This window comes from Alosa sapidissima, chromosome 5 (assembly GCF_018492685.1).
Source record: "Alosa sapidissima isolate fAloSap1 chromosome 5, fAloSap1.pri, whole genome shotgun sequence".
Taxonomy (NCBI): domain Eukaryota; kingdom Metazoa; phylum Chordata; class Actinopteri; order Clupeiformes; family Clupeidae; genus Alosa; species Alosa sapidissima.
The window spans coordinates 39,306,515-39,321,633 of NC_055961.1; the positions used below are offsets into that span (position 1 = coordinate 39,306,515).

At 41.0% G+C, this 15,119-nt stretch overlaps 1 protein-coding gene across 5 annotated transcripts in view; it reads left to right on the forward strand.

Moving 5' to 3' along the window:
* Positions 1-6,191: 6,191 nt before the first annotated feature.
* LOC121709816 (protein unc-79 homolog) overlaps positions 6,192-15,119 on the forward strand; it is a 311,977-nt gene continuing 303,049 nt past the window's right edge. For all 5 annotated transcript variants that reach the window (XM_042093431.1, XM_042093433.1, XM_042093432.1 and 2 more), the window contains exon 1: positions 6,192-6,484. In XM_042093431.1, coding sequence (XP_041949365.1) covers positions 6,463-6,484 — 22 coding nt within the window. In that variant the 5' untranslated portion in view covers positions 6,192-6,462. The remainder of the gene's footprint in view (positions 6,485-15,119) is intronic.

A 15,119-nucleotide genomic window follows, 5' to 3' on the forward strand; every position in this document is an offset into this window, starting at 1 on the left:
AACGCCCCTTTGCTATCTGGGTACCATTGGGTGAACTTCGTTTTTTTGTGGTTTGATAGTCTCTTGAACAATGTGTTTGCTCGACCGTTTTATTGTGAGCCCTGTTTATCTTGGTTTCTTGATGGCTAGCTCGCTAGCTAGTGGGGGTTTAGCGTAGCAGTCACTTGCTACTGAAGCTGCAGGGGGAGCTATGTCGTGAAACATGTGAGCCAAAATCCAAGTACACCTCGCTGCAGCCTGCGGGAAGGCGAGGCTTGACATCAAGCCCCGCCCACATCCAACTCAGCCATGTTTTCTTTGCCTACGTCACTCCCCGTACGCTTTGGCTTTACTACTGACAGCCCGGTAGCGAATTATATTGTTTCATATTAGATGATAAAAACTGATGATGTAGGCTAAACACAAATGACATTTCATGCAACCACACTGAATTTTTCATTTAGGCCTAGGCTAGTTACTGTAATTGGGTTTGTGTACTTTTTCGTTCATTTGATATCCGGTTTTTAAAACAATAACATGCACATTAAAAAAAAATGGTAATTTTAAATATTGATGACAATGTGTTCAAACGGAAAACAAGCCATATTTCATTTAATTTAGGCCTCAAAAGTAGAATGGTGTGTTGTTTCATTATCATGGACTATCAGTTTAACAGCAAGAATTCTCCATTACAACCAAATGTAGCCTACAAAGGGGCGATTTTGCTTTATTAACAACAGGTGAACCAGAAGCATGCATTGTGTAACGTTAACCGGTTAGATCAAGCTAGACATCTCCTCATCTCAAATATAGGCTACTGCCCAGATAGCAAGCAGCTATTGGACCACCGGTAGATAGGCTACTTGTCAGCAACCCGCGATGGTAACGTTAGGCCACCGGCAGTCCGCCGTATAAATGAATAAAGGTGGTCAAAGCTGCGGCTCGTTAGCCCAGCGGACCGCGGTAGAACCGATGTGGAAAAACTCAGCGGTCCGCCGGCGACAGCTAAACCGGTGGGCTGCCGCCAGCCTCTTGCCATCTGGGTGGTTAACTTTGCTGGCTAGCTAGCCAGCTAGCTAGTTCCTACCTGACGAACGAGTAGTGTGACAATGGCGTTCTTATGGAAACGTTGATGCTGTTGCGAGTTGTTGCACTGGTTTGAATCCACAGTTAACGTGTTGAATTACACAATAAAACGTGTTTTGCAGTAAGTTGCTGGTTTGTAGAATGTAGCACTAGCAGCTCGCTCAGTCTCGTTGCGAGTCCTGGCTCTCTCTGCTGACTGCCTCCCTCTCACCGCCAGCAATTTTAAACTGCGTGACGTAATACAAAAAAACATGGCTGACTTGGATGTGGGCTGGGCTTGATGTCAAGCCCCGCCTTCCCGCAGGCTGCAGCGAGATGCTCCTCCCAAAATCAGGCGAAAACCCAGAAACAGTGAAGGAATAACCAGACTTGCATAGGGCTTCTTTAACACTCGATTGAAGTTACGGTGTGAAGTTACTGCAAGCTGCCTTCTGACCGACCAACACGCCGGCTGGCTTAGGCTAATAGGCTATGCATTATTCAATTAAATCACCTCAGACACACACTACTAACTTCAATAAAGTGTATACAGTAGCCTACATGTTTTGCAGTGCTTGCTTTTTGTTAGATTGATGGCTTTGAAACGTAGCCTAGCCTACCCGACAAACACGGGACGTCCCCCGGACCTTATGCCGACATTCACGACGTCCCTGATTGGTCCCGAACGTCATGTTCTCTAGCGGACGTACCGGTGACCTTATTGACGTCCGGAGCAAGTTATCGTTTGGTTATTGCGTGACGTCCGGTGCAGGACTTTCTGGGGACGTCACCGTCAGGTTCCTCGGATGACATTTGCATTTGGTAATTTCAAATACCTTCTAAGGACCCGACAACAACGTTATACCGGGGTCATGGGGGGGACGTTTGTTTATTCACACATGGCAGCGGAGTTGAGAGCGCTCTGGCTACCACCTGCAGTAGGCTACGGAGACATCACATCCATGCACGACTTCACGTTACACGTCTGGGGATGACTAAAGTATCTATCTATCTAGACTCTCTAGCAGTAGCTGCATTAGCCTACTGTAGTCTAAGGCAACATATCATACAGTTTATGAAGTTGTGCGTCTATGAGCAAAGTATGTCTACTTTGATCATAGACGCACAACTTCATAAACTGGGAAAAGGGTTGTTAACGTTAAACTCAAAATGTATGTGCTAATGCAGACATGCTGAATTATGTAGCACATACATTTTGAGTTTAACATTAATGTATAACGTTACAAACTAGGGAAGGGATTTTATCAAATTCATGTTAGCTGATGTGATGCTTGGTGTAACGTTAGCAAAGTCGCTGTTCTTAGCTTCTAGCAAAGCCTACAATGCGCATTTCTTCAGATATCTGTCATTACGTGATGCATGTAACATGCTCTAAATAGGCAGTGGTTTATTTAACGTAGTCATTATCTGTTTTATTTTCAGAAACACACACAAGGCCAAATTGGGACTGAACCGACTTTTGGAGCTGAATACGATGCAATAAAACTAGAGAAATGTTAAAAACAGACCACGTAGGCCTAGCATTTGTTTACAGTTGTCTAGCAACAGAAGTGACTACTTAATTTGTAAAGCAAAACGATCTAGCTCTACATTGTAGACGAATTAAGGATACTGCTTCTTCATGACTTGTTTAAATGTCATTGTAATTTATTTGACGCATGCTCGCGTTTAAAAGTGTCACGCATAGCTGTCCCCGATGTTACAGCAGCTCCTTTGTGGAAACAGCAAAGAGTGCACATATCTGATGAGATTTCTGACGAGGAGCAAGCTCTCTGCCTCACCAGAGCCTTACTGTTTATTAATAAAACAATGATATAGAATAGAAACATCTGGAAATGTATTTATTTCATCCTAAAGTTGGCTACAAAGATCATTCTGAGAAAACGATACATTTTTCTTTATCTGCAATGTTCCAGGAAGATAGGCTTACATTTATAGGCTGTCCCTGTTTGATCACAGGTCCAAGAAAATGAGTGGATATAACATCAATCCATTCTAGTTTCATGTACTTTATTTCATGTTGAGTTTTGCTTCCAAGCATGCATTGCGATGCATTTAGTATTTTTGGCTATTATTAGTTTTTAATATTTTGAAACAATATGGTTTGAACAATTTATCTTAGGCTAGCCTAGGCCTACTCTTATGATGTTTTGAACAATATGCTACAGGATATGCCCATTAAAACGTCATATTAGTTTATTAAGAAAATGACACCGTAGATGTGAAAGCAGCACATCCTAGCCCGGTATAAATGTCCATGTCTACTCATCATTAGTTTAATGCATTCGGAGGACGTGATTTCAGTATGCGTGAAAATATGAGGTGAGTGGAGTTGATTGTGTAGTTGTAGTTAATGTCGTTAATGCGTGTTCATGTTCCGTCTACCTCTCTCCTAGCAACGCTGAGACTTACAGGATGTAATAGCCTAGGCTACCATACTAAATCGCGCTTCATGTTTTTTTTTTTTTTTTTTTACCATCGCGGAAATATAAATGTCGCGCGCATAACGTCGCGGTGACCATTACAGGACATCCTCTCAAAGTCTCGTGGACGTCTTTTAGACCTCCCGAACAGAGGTCCGCGGGACGTAAAGGGAACCCTACACAATGTCGAGGAGGTGACGTTCGCCAGGGGACCTTTAGGGGACGTCGCCAGGACATCACAGCCCGTAATACAAGGCTACATGTCAACTGGGAAAAAAATGTTTCTCATATGCTAGCTCTCGCCTAGCCTGGGTGTTCACGCTAAGGCAGCCTGGAAACTACCGCCCTAATTTTTGCCTAAGATAGGGAACCAATCACAGAACAGGGGGAGCAAGACGATGATGAGCTATGCACAGACACATTTGATAGACATCCGTGGCACCCAATAAACGGATCTGGGTATTTTTTTAAAATACGAGAAAATGAACGTTTGGTTCCCAGACCACGTCTCATTGAGAAGTGGTGGCGCTAGCCAGGCTAGCTCTCGCCTGCAAATGATAGTCATTGACTGAAAACTACGCGAGTTTGTTGGAGCTGCAAAGATACACCTTCCACACACACACACCAGCAGCAGGAATGTAGTAATTTAGAGCCTACCTTTTGTTGAACCTGGAGAACTTTGTTTTATCATCTGCATTTGATTAAGTTTCCATTCTATCCAGGAAAATGTATAGGCCTACAGTGTAATCATATTTTTTGAAAAGACCTACACACATCATCAAAATGTATTCCTGATTTCATCATAATAATGCAAATACTGCAAGTAAAATCCCAAGAAATATGAATTCCTATGTTTTCACTGAAACTTTTCAGCAGACATTAAGATGCTACAATGGGATGATTCTGAAATATTTTTGCTGTTCTAAGCTGGTTATCGAAATAAACAAACCAATAAGTCTAAATTAGTGCCTCATATCCAAACAGAAAAATATGCTTTATATATATTAAAACATCAAAACACTCTTATTCTTAATTCTGACATCTGTCAGAAGTGACTGTCTGTGTGGTACTAGTATGAGTATGAAATACAGAAAAAAAAAAAAAAAAACAATCATTTTCATATGATGTTTTATCATAGTGAGTCCAATAGGGTTAATATTGCTTACATTTTAAGTGAAAGTTAGCATTGTTATCATACCATTGTGCTATAAAATAGAAGTTAAGGTATTTTGCCTTAGTATGACCGGTTGTCATTTTGTGGGCAATACTAAGGCAGAATACGTAACTTCCAAAAAAGGGTCAAAGGTCAAATTTGAGTTCACATTTTTTGTAGATAGATTAATACAGGTATACTACGTAAAAATTACAAAAAAAAAATATAAATAAAAAAAGAAAGAATAAAAAAGTAATATTATACCTATTACTCAATTGTCAGGACATTAAGATAACTTTAAAGTCATTTTTCTCAGTTTCACACTCTGGTGAGTTAAGGTCTTTTGCCTTGGTAGGGCAGTACTGCTCCAGGCTTTAACAGCAACCTTTTTGCAAAGTCTGTAGCATTGTTCCAAAAAATAAACTGAAGCCATTTGATCCTCAAGTCTGGGTTCTTGGGCAAAATGCATTGTTGAAGTTCGATTCGAGCATAGTGCACAAGTCAGTTGACATTCAGTCATCCTTGCATAGGCCTTTTAAAACTGTCACAGAGCTAAACAAATTTTGTGGGCACGGTCTCAACTGGGCGAGCTCATGAATAGTAATGAGCTCATCAATTCCACGTCAATCTGAAGAGCTTTTGCAATTGGCCTAATTTCTCTGCTTATTTCTTTTCCGTGGCTAGAGCTGACGGAGGCGGTAGCTGTTTAATTTCACATTCATTACATTACATTACATTACATTTGGCTGACGCTTTTTAACCAAAGCGACTAACAACATGGTAAACAGTAAGTTTTAGAACAATTCTCACAATTTTAGGACAGTTTAAAAAAAACATTAGAGTACAGTAAGAATAAGTGCGTCGGTGAGTGCTGTTTTTAACATTTACTTGTCAGTTTAAAACGGCTGGTGAGTGCTAGGATCAGTAAGACTTGTTGTAAGTGTTGCTATGAGAGTAGATGTTCTCTAAAGAGCTGGGTCTTCAGGAGTTTTTTGAAAGTGGAAAAGGATGTCCCTGCCCTTGTAGGAACTGGCAGTGTGTTCCACCAACGAGGAACAACAGATGAGAAAAGTTTGGATTGGTTTGAGCGCACCGGTGGTAGAGCTAGACGTCGTTCTTCAGAGGAGCACAGCGGTCTGGAGGTAGTGTAAGTCTGTATGAGGGCATTCAAGTAGGTTACATTCACGACATAGCACAAACACATATGGACCTAACATGTTAAAAAAATGCAAAAACGGTTTTGTGTGGCAGGGCACCTTTAATGTATTTTTACATTTGCCGTAGTATTGTCGATGGGTTTAATAACACATCAAGGGGGTCCTTGGCCAGAGCCTGGTATTTGGGGGGTCTTGTCGTGGAAAAGTTTGGGAACCCCTGGCCTAGGCTACATCATAACAATATTGTGATCCCGGTAGGCTTATCCTCCCCTGTAGGCCACCCCCCCTAAAAAAAAAAAAATGTTAAGAATAGCCTATCCCTAATCATCAATGAGACGGAGTTGACTGCATGCTGATTTGTGTAAACTGGAATATACCATGTTATCTGTCAAGATGTCGAATAGCCTTATCCATGAAGTGTAGGTAGGCTATGCTATTCTCTTTCTGTGCCATCGTATCTTCAGAAAAATAGTCTCACTATGGAGATGTGACACAGGTGTCACGCGCGCACGGATGTCGGTCAAATTAATAATTATGGCAACGGATGGTTTAACCTGCGAGAACCAGTGAGCAGTGGCAATTTTTCCTTTTTCCTGAGACTGGGGATACAAATCCCACAGGGCTTAAGACAGGCTACAACGATTCTTCCGGACCTGTTTTCACAATGTCTACGAAAGCAGAGCAATGTAAGTAGGCTAGCATATTCACTCAGAGTTATAGGTTTGTCGTTTTTAATCTGGTTTTCGCCATAATGTCATAGCCGACGTGGGTGCTTTTGAAAATGCCGATTCCAATCAGGATGTGCTCGGTAGCCTAATAAATAAATAAATAAATAAATGCTTCTTCAACACAGCAGGTTGCAACGTCTCCCTTCAACAGATGATGGTTTGCAGAATGACAAAGCTTAGGTGCAAAATTAGGCTACAAGTCGATGTAGGCTATAACAACTGACGTGGTTTTAGATGATGAGTCGTCGCAAAATGGGCTAGCCTACTGTTTGGCAAGGTCGAGTCAATCTGTTCAATATGGTGACAATCACTACATTTTCATGCAGGGAATAAACGTGTATGTCAATTCCGTGTATGTCAATATTCCGTTTAACCTGTTTACAAGCAAGTAGAATGTCACGTTTTGACCATATTCCTGTTTAGCAATCTGACTGTTTAGCAATAGCAATCGAAAGCATTATTCCGAATAAATCAGCGACGCAGCCTACAAATAGGCTCCCAACGTCATGACGTAGGCTAAATCTTTGACTGAACAGGTAAGGTGCAAGACATAAGTTTCTCCTCGTCTTTCCAAAAGTGTCCGCGTTTCCCATGATTAGGAAAGTGCGTGAGAGACAATTGGTTAATTTCATCCTAGTTCTGTGCGAATTGAGCATGCGCTGGGCTACAACACTCTTCCTTCTGGGAGCATATTCCGTTTAAGGTGTTTTCATGACCCAATAACTTATTCCGTTTAAAACAGGCATATAGGGTGTGCAAACGGTTTATTACAGGGTTCCCACAGGTCATGGAATTTCTGGAATATCATGGAATTTTGAAAAGTCTATTCCAGACATGGAAAGTCAGAGATTTTTTTTTTTTCATTTTTGGGTCAAAGTCATCAGGGAATTTTGTTATAGCAGTTTAACATTTACTTGCTACAAATATACTGTATGTATGTATATGCATAATTTGTGTATATTAGCTTACTGCTTGCTTGAGTTGTGGTTAGCCCAACTTTGTTTATTTAATGCTCATTTATTCATCTCCTGCACTAAAAACATAAACGATTCTTGATAGTCAGGTAGAAGTGTGACATAAGGTACTAATGCATTTTTTGTGCATAAATGTATAGGTAAGGGGGTGTCCTTTCAGAATCTGACGGGTTGAGCATTTTCTTTAAAATGTCATCACCTGCCACACCCCTTTTTTGATCATAGAAAATCATCTAAATAGACATTAACATATAAACCCATCATGTATGGTATCAAAGCTCCTTTCATACAGAAATCAGCTTTGACCATAACAAAGTAGAAAACAATAGTTTAGGTCCCTCCAGAGAACAAAATACCTTTTGCAAAGTGACCTTTAAGGTCAAATTAGGTTCCTTTTTGCCGCATAATAGCTAATACCTCTAAATTGTGTCATGTTTGGTATTAAATTAAATGAATTATGAAACTGCCATGTAGCTTAATACATACAGGAATACAATCATTCAATAGTAATTCATTTTAATATGAATATTATAGCAAGTCTGATGTACCCTAGTTCACCAACTTGCGGGTTAGTTAGCATGTTAGCTTTAATTTCCCTTGAATCAGTCGCTGAATTTCGGACAGCAATGTTGTGAGGTACTTCCCAGGTAGTTAACACATTAATTATAACTGTCCTTGGATTTCCCCCCAGAATTACAGACAACAATATTTTTCATCCTAACATTTTTTAATGCTTTAAAAACACCACAGTCCAGGATTGTTACAAACTAGTCTGAGTTATAGGGTACTTGCCAATTAGTCAGCACATTAATGATAATAGTCCTTGAATTTGCCCCCTTAATTACAGTGAAAACGGCAAAGTTGATTACAGGAGAGGACAGAATCAAGAAAATTATTTCTTCCAGTATTGCAAGGAATGACACGTATCATTTGGAATTACAACAAAAAATATAACAACAAATGTAAATCAGGTTTATAGCACAAGTAAACTTGCATATACAAGGAATTTGGTCTCTGCATTTATCCCATCCGTGAATTAGTGAACACACAGTGAGATGAAGCACACAACGAGCACACATGAGGTGAAGCACACACTAACCCGGAGCAGTGAGTTGACTTGCTACAGTGGCGCTCGGGGAGCAGTGAGGGGTCAGGTGCCTTGCTCAAGCGCACTTCAACCGTGCCCTACTGGTCGAGGATCGAACCGGCAACCCTTTGGTTTCAAGCCCGAAGCCCTAACCAGTAGGCCACGGCTGCCTAAGTATACTTACATATACCAGTACGGGAGTATGCCTATGTTCCCACAGCCCTATGTTCCCTAACCCACACCTCAGGCCTAACCCTAACCCTAGAAATGTGGGAACATAGGGCTGACCCCACCGATACAACGAATTTGTGCTCTGCATTTTACCCATTCGGGGGTAGTGTACAATACACCCACACAAACAGTGTACACCCATTCAAACACACACACAGAGCAGTGAGCACACTAGGAGTACAAATACACACCCGGAGCAGTGGGCAGCCCTTGATCCGGGGAGCAGGGCTCAAGGGCACCTCATCCATGGATATGGATGTGGGAGAGCGCTGTTAAGGCACTCCCCCCACCCACATTTTCCCTACCAGTCGGGAATCGAACTGGCCACCCTTCAGTCACAAGTCCGATTCCCTAACCCAGTGATCCCCAAACTTTTTCTTCCGAGGGCCAGCTTACTATGCCTGGCTCTAAGAGAGGGCCAGAGACTCTGAGTATATCAGTAACCATAAGGCCATCCTTAAAAATATTTTCGTTTGCCGTAACCCGACCGAACCTGTCAATTTAGAACCGACCCAAATATTTATTTTTTTCCCCTTTTAGTCCGACCGACTTGCCGGTTGTAAACTTGCGTTAATACCGACCGATTGTTTTTTTTACTCTAAACAACCAATACAAATGCAATAAAATAATATTTCTTTTAGTAGGCCCAAGTATTGTGAATATAAATTGCCTACATGCAAACGTGGCTCACTTAAAAAAAAAACCTGTGGCGTCATCTCTACACCATTGGTTTTAAGCATGTCGCACTATGGCCTATGCTTCGTTTCATTCACACAAACTGATAACGCTTTTACTTGGCACGAAGTTCTGGAAGAACTGTGGCCAGATCTTTTCTCATCCCTTCTCCCCCTAGTCTAACGGTGACCGTGTCGGAGTATTGAAATTGGTTGTGGTCTATTCAGCATTTCTCAAAATATGGGTCCGCAACATGGAGACTGCTGGTCCGCGGAGTCGTGGAGTGAAATTAGGCCCGGTGCTTCATCTGATAATTTGCTGCGCAGTTGATCAAGAAACCGCGGATCGACGAAAAAAGAAAACAAACGTTTCTGCTATCGATGTCATTAAACATGGAGCCCTACAATTAAGTGGTGGTATGAGCATTCATTCAATGCGCGTCTGCGCGAGAGAAACTGAAACTAATCGATAACGTTGGTATCAAAGCTCCGCTTCAACCTGTTGGAAGGCTATTTATTTATTTAACGAAACTTAATAGAACGACGTTGTTTTTTGGAACTTCCTTAGAAACAGAGCAGAGACTGTATAATACACTGTATAGCATTGAGTATTGTATAGTAAAATTTCAATATAATGTGGCCAAGAGCTATTGTAGCCTTCTTTCTGGGTACATGTAGATGAGCCCTATGACCCAAAAGTCTGCAATGACCGGGCCTCAGGTCAAAGAAGTTTGAGAAAGGCTGGTCTATATAACATGCATCAGAATGAGGTTTGCAATGGTGCACCTGAAGGCACGGGTTGAAGACCCAGTCAGTTACGTCACGATATGCACATTTGTGTGAATTCATTCCTACGTAATCACCATGACCAAAATTGTACTTTTTTTTTTACTTTGAATCTTGAAAAAAAAAAATATTGACCTACCTACCGCTGTTTTGGCTGTTACTGCAAACAAAAATATTTTTAAGGATGGCCTAAATAGCTTAGTGCTGTGAACAACAGCAGTCTACCTTAGTTGAATATTCCATTACATTTAATCTATAGGCTATTGCAATTTAATACCATTGTTAGCTGTGTTTATATTGCCATCATGCCATATCAGTGTAAAACGTAACTCAAATTAAATAATACTAATAAAAAGACTTTTGCATTCCCAAAAGTATATTTTATTAAAAATGTGTGAACTCTGAACTCTGAAAAAGTTGATGAGAATTTTATGAAGCGCTGAAGTGGTCTGAAATGACCACCATTCTAACTTTCACTCACCTGAACTTGTGACCTCTTTGTAGGCCTATGAACATGAACGAGTGAATACAAAATAGAAATAATTATCCCAGAAAGTCCCAGAAATATGACTTGAATAGAAGTTAGTTAGTTATTAACAATTAATTGATAAACTTTTACAATACTTTGAGCATTGATGCAGTCAGCATAGGCCTCTTACATTGTTTGCAGGTAGGCCTACATTTCATTCCGTTTTTGATGGCAAACGCGAAACAGCGCCAAAATAACCACCAGTGGACAAAACGAGTATTACATGTGTACTGTTAAGACTCGCCATAGAGAATGAATGGGGGAAATTGCGGAGGTTATAGTTTGACGATGTCGTACTCCCGTGTGGGCCGGTTGCTATATACCACGGACATGTTTTGGGGGGCCACCCAAAATGAGGTGGCGGGCCGTAGTTTGGGGACCACTGCCCTAACCAGTAGGCCATGGATGCCCAAAGTAATTGACATTAATGCAATGCAAAATTAGGTGACAAATATTATGATTTTGTTGGTTGTGACGGTGTGTCATGTTCATATGGCAAAGGGAAAACCTCAGCAATTAATTTGATGCTCAAGAGGAATCTTGATTTGAAGAATTTTACAGATGTACTGTAGAAGCTGATGAGCATGAAGGCAGGAATGGATTTCCTTTCTTGCCTCTACTATGGAAAGACTGTTGAAAGCCTCAGTAACTTGAGATACATGCTATTCACCCAGAAAAGAGACCCTCCAACAAGAGAATATGCAGTGGAACACATCAAGCATGCATGGCTGCAAGTCTTTCTGTGGAGAGCAGCTGACAAAAAAAAACACCTCCTGTGTGTACTGATGATGTATCCCTGTTTGGCTGGAAAATAGAGGATGGAATTCCTGTGCCTGTTCATGGCAACACTGACATTGCACCCAAAACGAGTCTACAGCTTGTTGCTTGTGGATGCAAGGCAGTGCCAGCATGGTCCAGGGCCTCTTGCTGCTGTCAGTCAGATGGACTACCATGCACCACCTACTGCCTACAGTAGTGGTGGTGAAGATGGTGCAAATAAAAATTTGAAGATGGCTACACTTTCAGTGGAGGATACTGATGACAGCGAGGGAGAAATGTCTGATTGAGTGAATGTTTTTTGGAGGAGACATTTGATGTTTGTGATGTGTACAAGGCCAGCCTGGCAACATGTTCTGTAGTTGTTTTCAGAATCTGAAAGAAAGTACTACTTTGGGTAACACTTTATTTTAATGTGTCGCTGTTACAGTGTACCTACCTAATTAGGGGGCAGCCGTGGCCCACTGGTTAGCACTCTGGACTTGTAACCGGAGGGTTGCCGGTTCGAGCCCCGACCAGTGGGCCGCGGCTGAAGTGCCCTTGAGCAAGGCACCTAAACCCTCACTGCTCCCCGAGCGCCGCCGTTGAAGCAGGCAGCTCACTGCGCCGGGATTAGTGTGTGCTTCACCTCACTGTGTGTTCACTGTGTGCTGTTTGTGTTTCACTAATTCACCGATTGGGTTAAATGCAGAGACCAAATTTCCCTCACGGGATCAAAAAAGTATATATACTTATATATACTTAGGTACAGTGGTACAACCTGTGTAACAACATGTACATGTATTTGTGGGTACCTACATATAGTTGTTACATTGTAATACTGAGTGCTTTTACAAAACTTTGCCAATTTGCCTAAATTTTCATCAGAGGCAAAGAGCTGACCTGAGACCTGCTGGATGGGGTAAATCTGGTCATGATCGATTTGATATACAAACCATTCTTAGCTCCAGTCAAGGCCTCATTGTCTTCAGTGTACATGTAACAGCTGTGCTGCTACAACCTTGTTACTCTTTGATACAGTGGAATAAACCTATTAAGTGTACCAGTTAATTACTTATGTACATATGACAGGTGTGTTGTGTCTTCAATGTCTTGGAACAGGTCTACTAATTCACTACAATGATAGTACCTGATAGTACATGTTGTTACACAGGTTGTACCACTGTACCTAATTAGGTAGGTACACTGTAACAGTGACACATTAAAATAAAGTGTTACCCTACTTTGTTCCTTGTTACTTTGTCTATTTGATTAATTGTTGAGACAATTTGTTGCTCAGCCTACCATTTCAGCGGTGTGACCTTACCAGGCATTACAGTTGTTATGTTCTCTGGAGGGACTTGAAATAATTTTTAGCATGTTTTTATTGACATCATTGATTTCTTTTTTGAGAAGAGCTTTCATTTGATACCATACATGATGGGTTTATACAGTAATGTGCATCTAGTTATTTTTCATGGTCGAAAAGAGGGGGCGTGGCAAATTATGTAATTAATAAAAAAATGCTCAAGGGTGCCGGAGTCTACACCCCCTAAACTATCAATTTATGCAAAAAAATTGCATTAGTACCTTATGTCACATCTATCCTGACTATGAATGCTACGCAGCTCTTCTGTAATTTTTGGTCGGTATATTATATCATTCATTATAACGTAGGTCATGGAAATTCCTTTTTTTTTTTTTGTCAGGGAAAAGTCATGGAATTTTACATTTGACTTAGAGTGGGAACCCTGTTATTAGTAAACCGAAGATGGCCTTTTTCGGTTTATTTCAATCAAGTGTTTACAAGACACACATTCGGTTTATTCCTAATAAACTGATTCGAAACCGTTTATTGGCTGCATGAAAATGTAATGATTGTTGACAACGTAGCGTCCTATCCTGTTTCCCTCAACTGTACGAACACTTAGAAAATGAAATCACAAGGCTTCCTGCCCTGTCGCTAAACTGTTTCTGAATTGTGCATAGCCTCAGGGGTGTCGGACTGGGGGTAAAACCACTGATTATTATTGAGTATTCCTATCTGATTTCTAGTGTTTGCTATTTTGGTAGTCAACTAAGCAGATTCAAGATTCAAGAATTTATTTGTCACATGCATAATTTGTGGAACAAAAAGCAGTGAAATCGGGATTGCGACTGCAACTCCCAGCTGTGCAAAGTTTCAAAATAATTGAAAAGTAAGAAGACAGAAAACAGAAGGGGGTTGAGAATAAATAAAATAAAATGTAAAAAGTTTTTGAAGAGGGGGGAATTATGCATTCATTGTCCGTATGGCTTGGGGGAAAAAACTTCTTCTTAGTCTTTCTGTTCTGGCCTTTTGAGATCGATGCCGCTTTCCAGAGGGCAATCATTGAAAGATGTCATGGCCAGGGTGATGACAGTCCTTTAAAATCCTTTTTGACCTTGACAGGCAGCGCCTAGTATAAATGTCCTGAAGTCCAGGAAGTGCAGTGTTGGTGATTTTCTCTGCACACCTGATAACTCTATGCAAGGCCTTCTTATCCCGAGAGTTGCTATTTCCGTACCAGGGGGTCGTTTCTAGAAAAGTTAGCAACGACATTGCTCAACCACCATGGTACGACCCAACTTGCGACCAAACAACGACACTGTTACACCTGTTTCCAGAAAGCATCGTACCTGTGTCGCAATTCGCTACCTCCGACGTTCGAACACCGTAGTTCCAACAATGTTGTTGATGATGCAGCGATACATATCATTGGTGGAAACAGTGGAAACGTGTAATACCCCACCCCCTAGAAATGTTCTGTCACGGGCTATATGTCGACATTTTTCAAATCTAAACCGAGTGATTAATGCTGGCATTGACATTGCCATCAGCCAAAACCTAAACCTATTGCAAGCATATAAAACAGTTAACTTAAGCAGACCAATATGAGTCATTATTTGTGTTAACTATCTATGTGTTGGAAAAATATATAGCCTGGCCAAATATCTGGGTATCCCATAGGTTATCAACTGTCTCGTGGCTTAACGGCAGTGCGTTGGTGCACTGCGAGCTCGGCCGGAGTTCGCATCCTATCTCTTCTTTTCATCTCTGAGTAAGAGTAGGCCTACGAGACACAACAATAGGTTTTGACCATGCATATTTATGTATATAGTTACTCTACATCAAGAGACCATAGGTACAAGACATCAGTCAAAAACAATTGAATCTACATGTCACACTAGTTCACCTGCAGGTAGCGAGAAGCAAGAGGACAATCTCACATCATAAGAAAATCGAACCTACAACGTTGGGATAATAAGTCATCTGCTTTAGCCACTACACCATTTAACACTGCTGTTGTTAGGGACTGTGAAGATTATAATACTAAAAGCAAGACAATACTTTAATTAACATAAATAGCAAGAATGAGCCAAGTAGGGGAGCAGTGTCTTAATCAAAATTAAGCTACAGGATAGATCAATAATTGAGTCACGAGATAAACATCCACTTCACAAATTTTGGTTAGGCGGTTGTGATTTTTGGTTAGGCGCTCCGGACACCAACAGGAACTACCAAGGAACGACACAA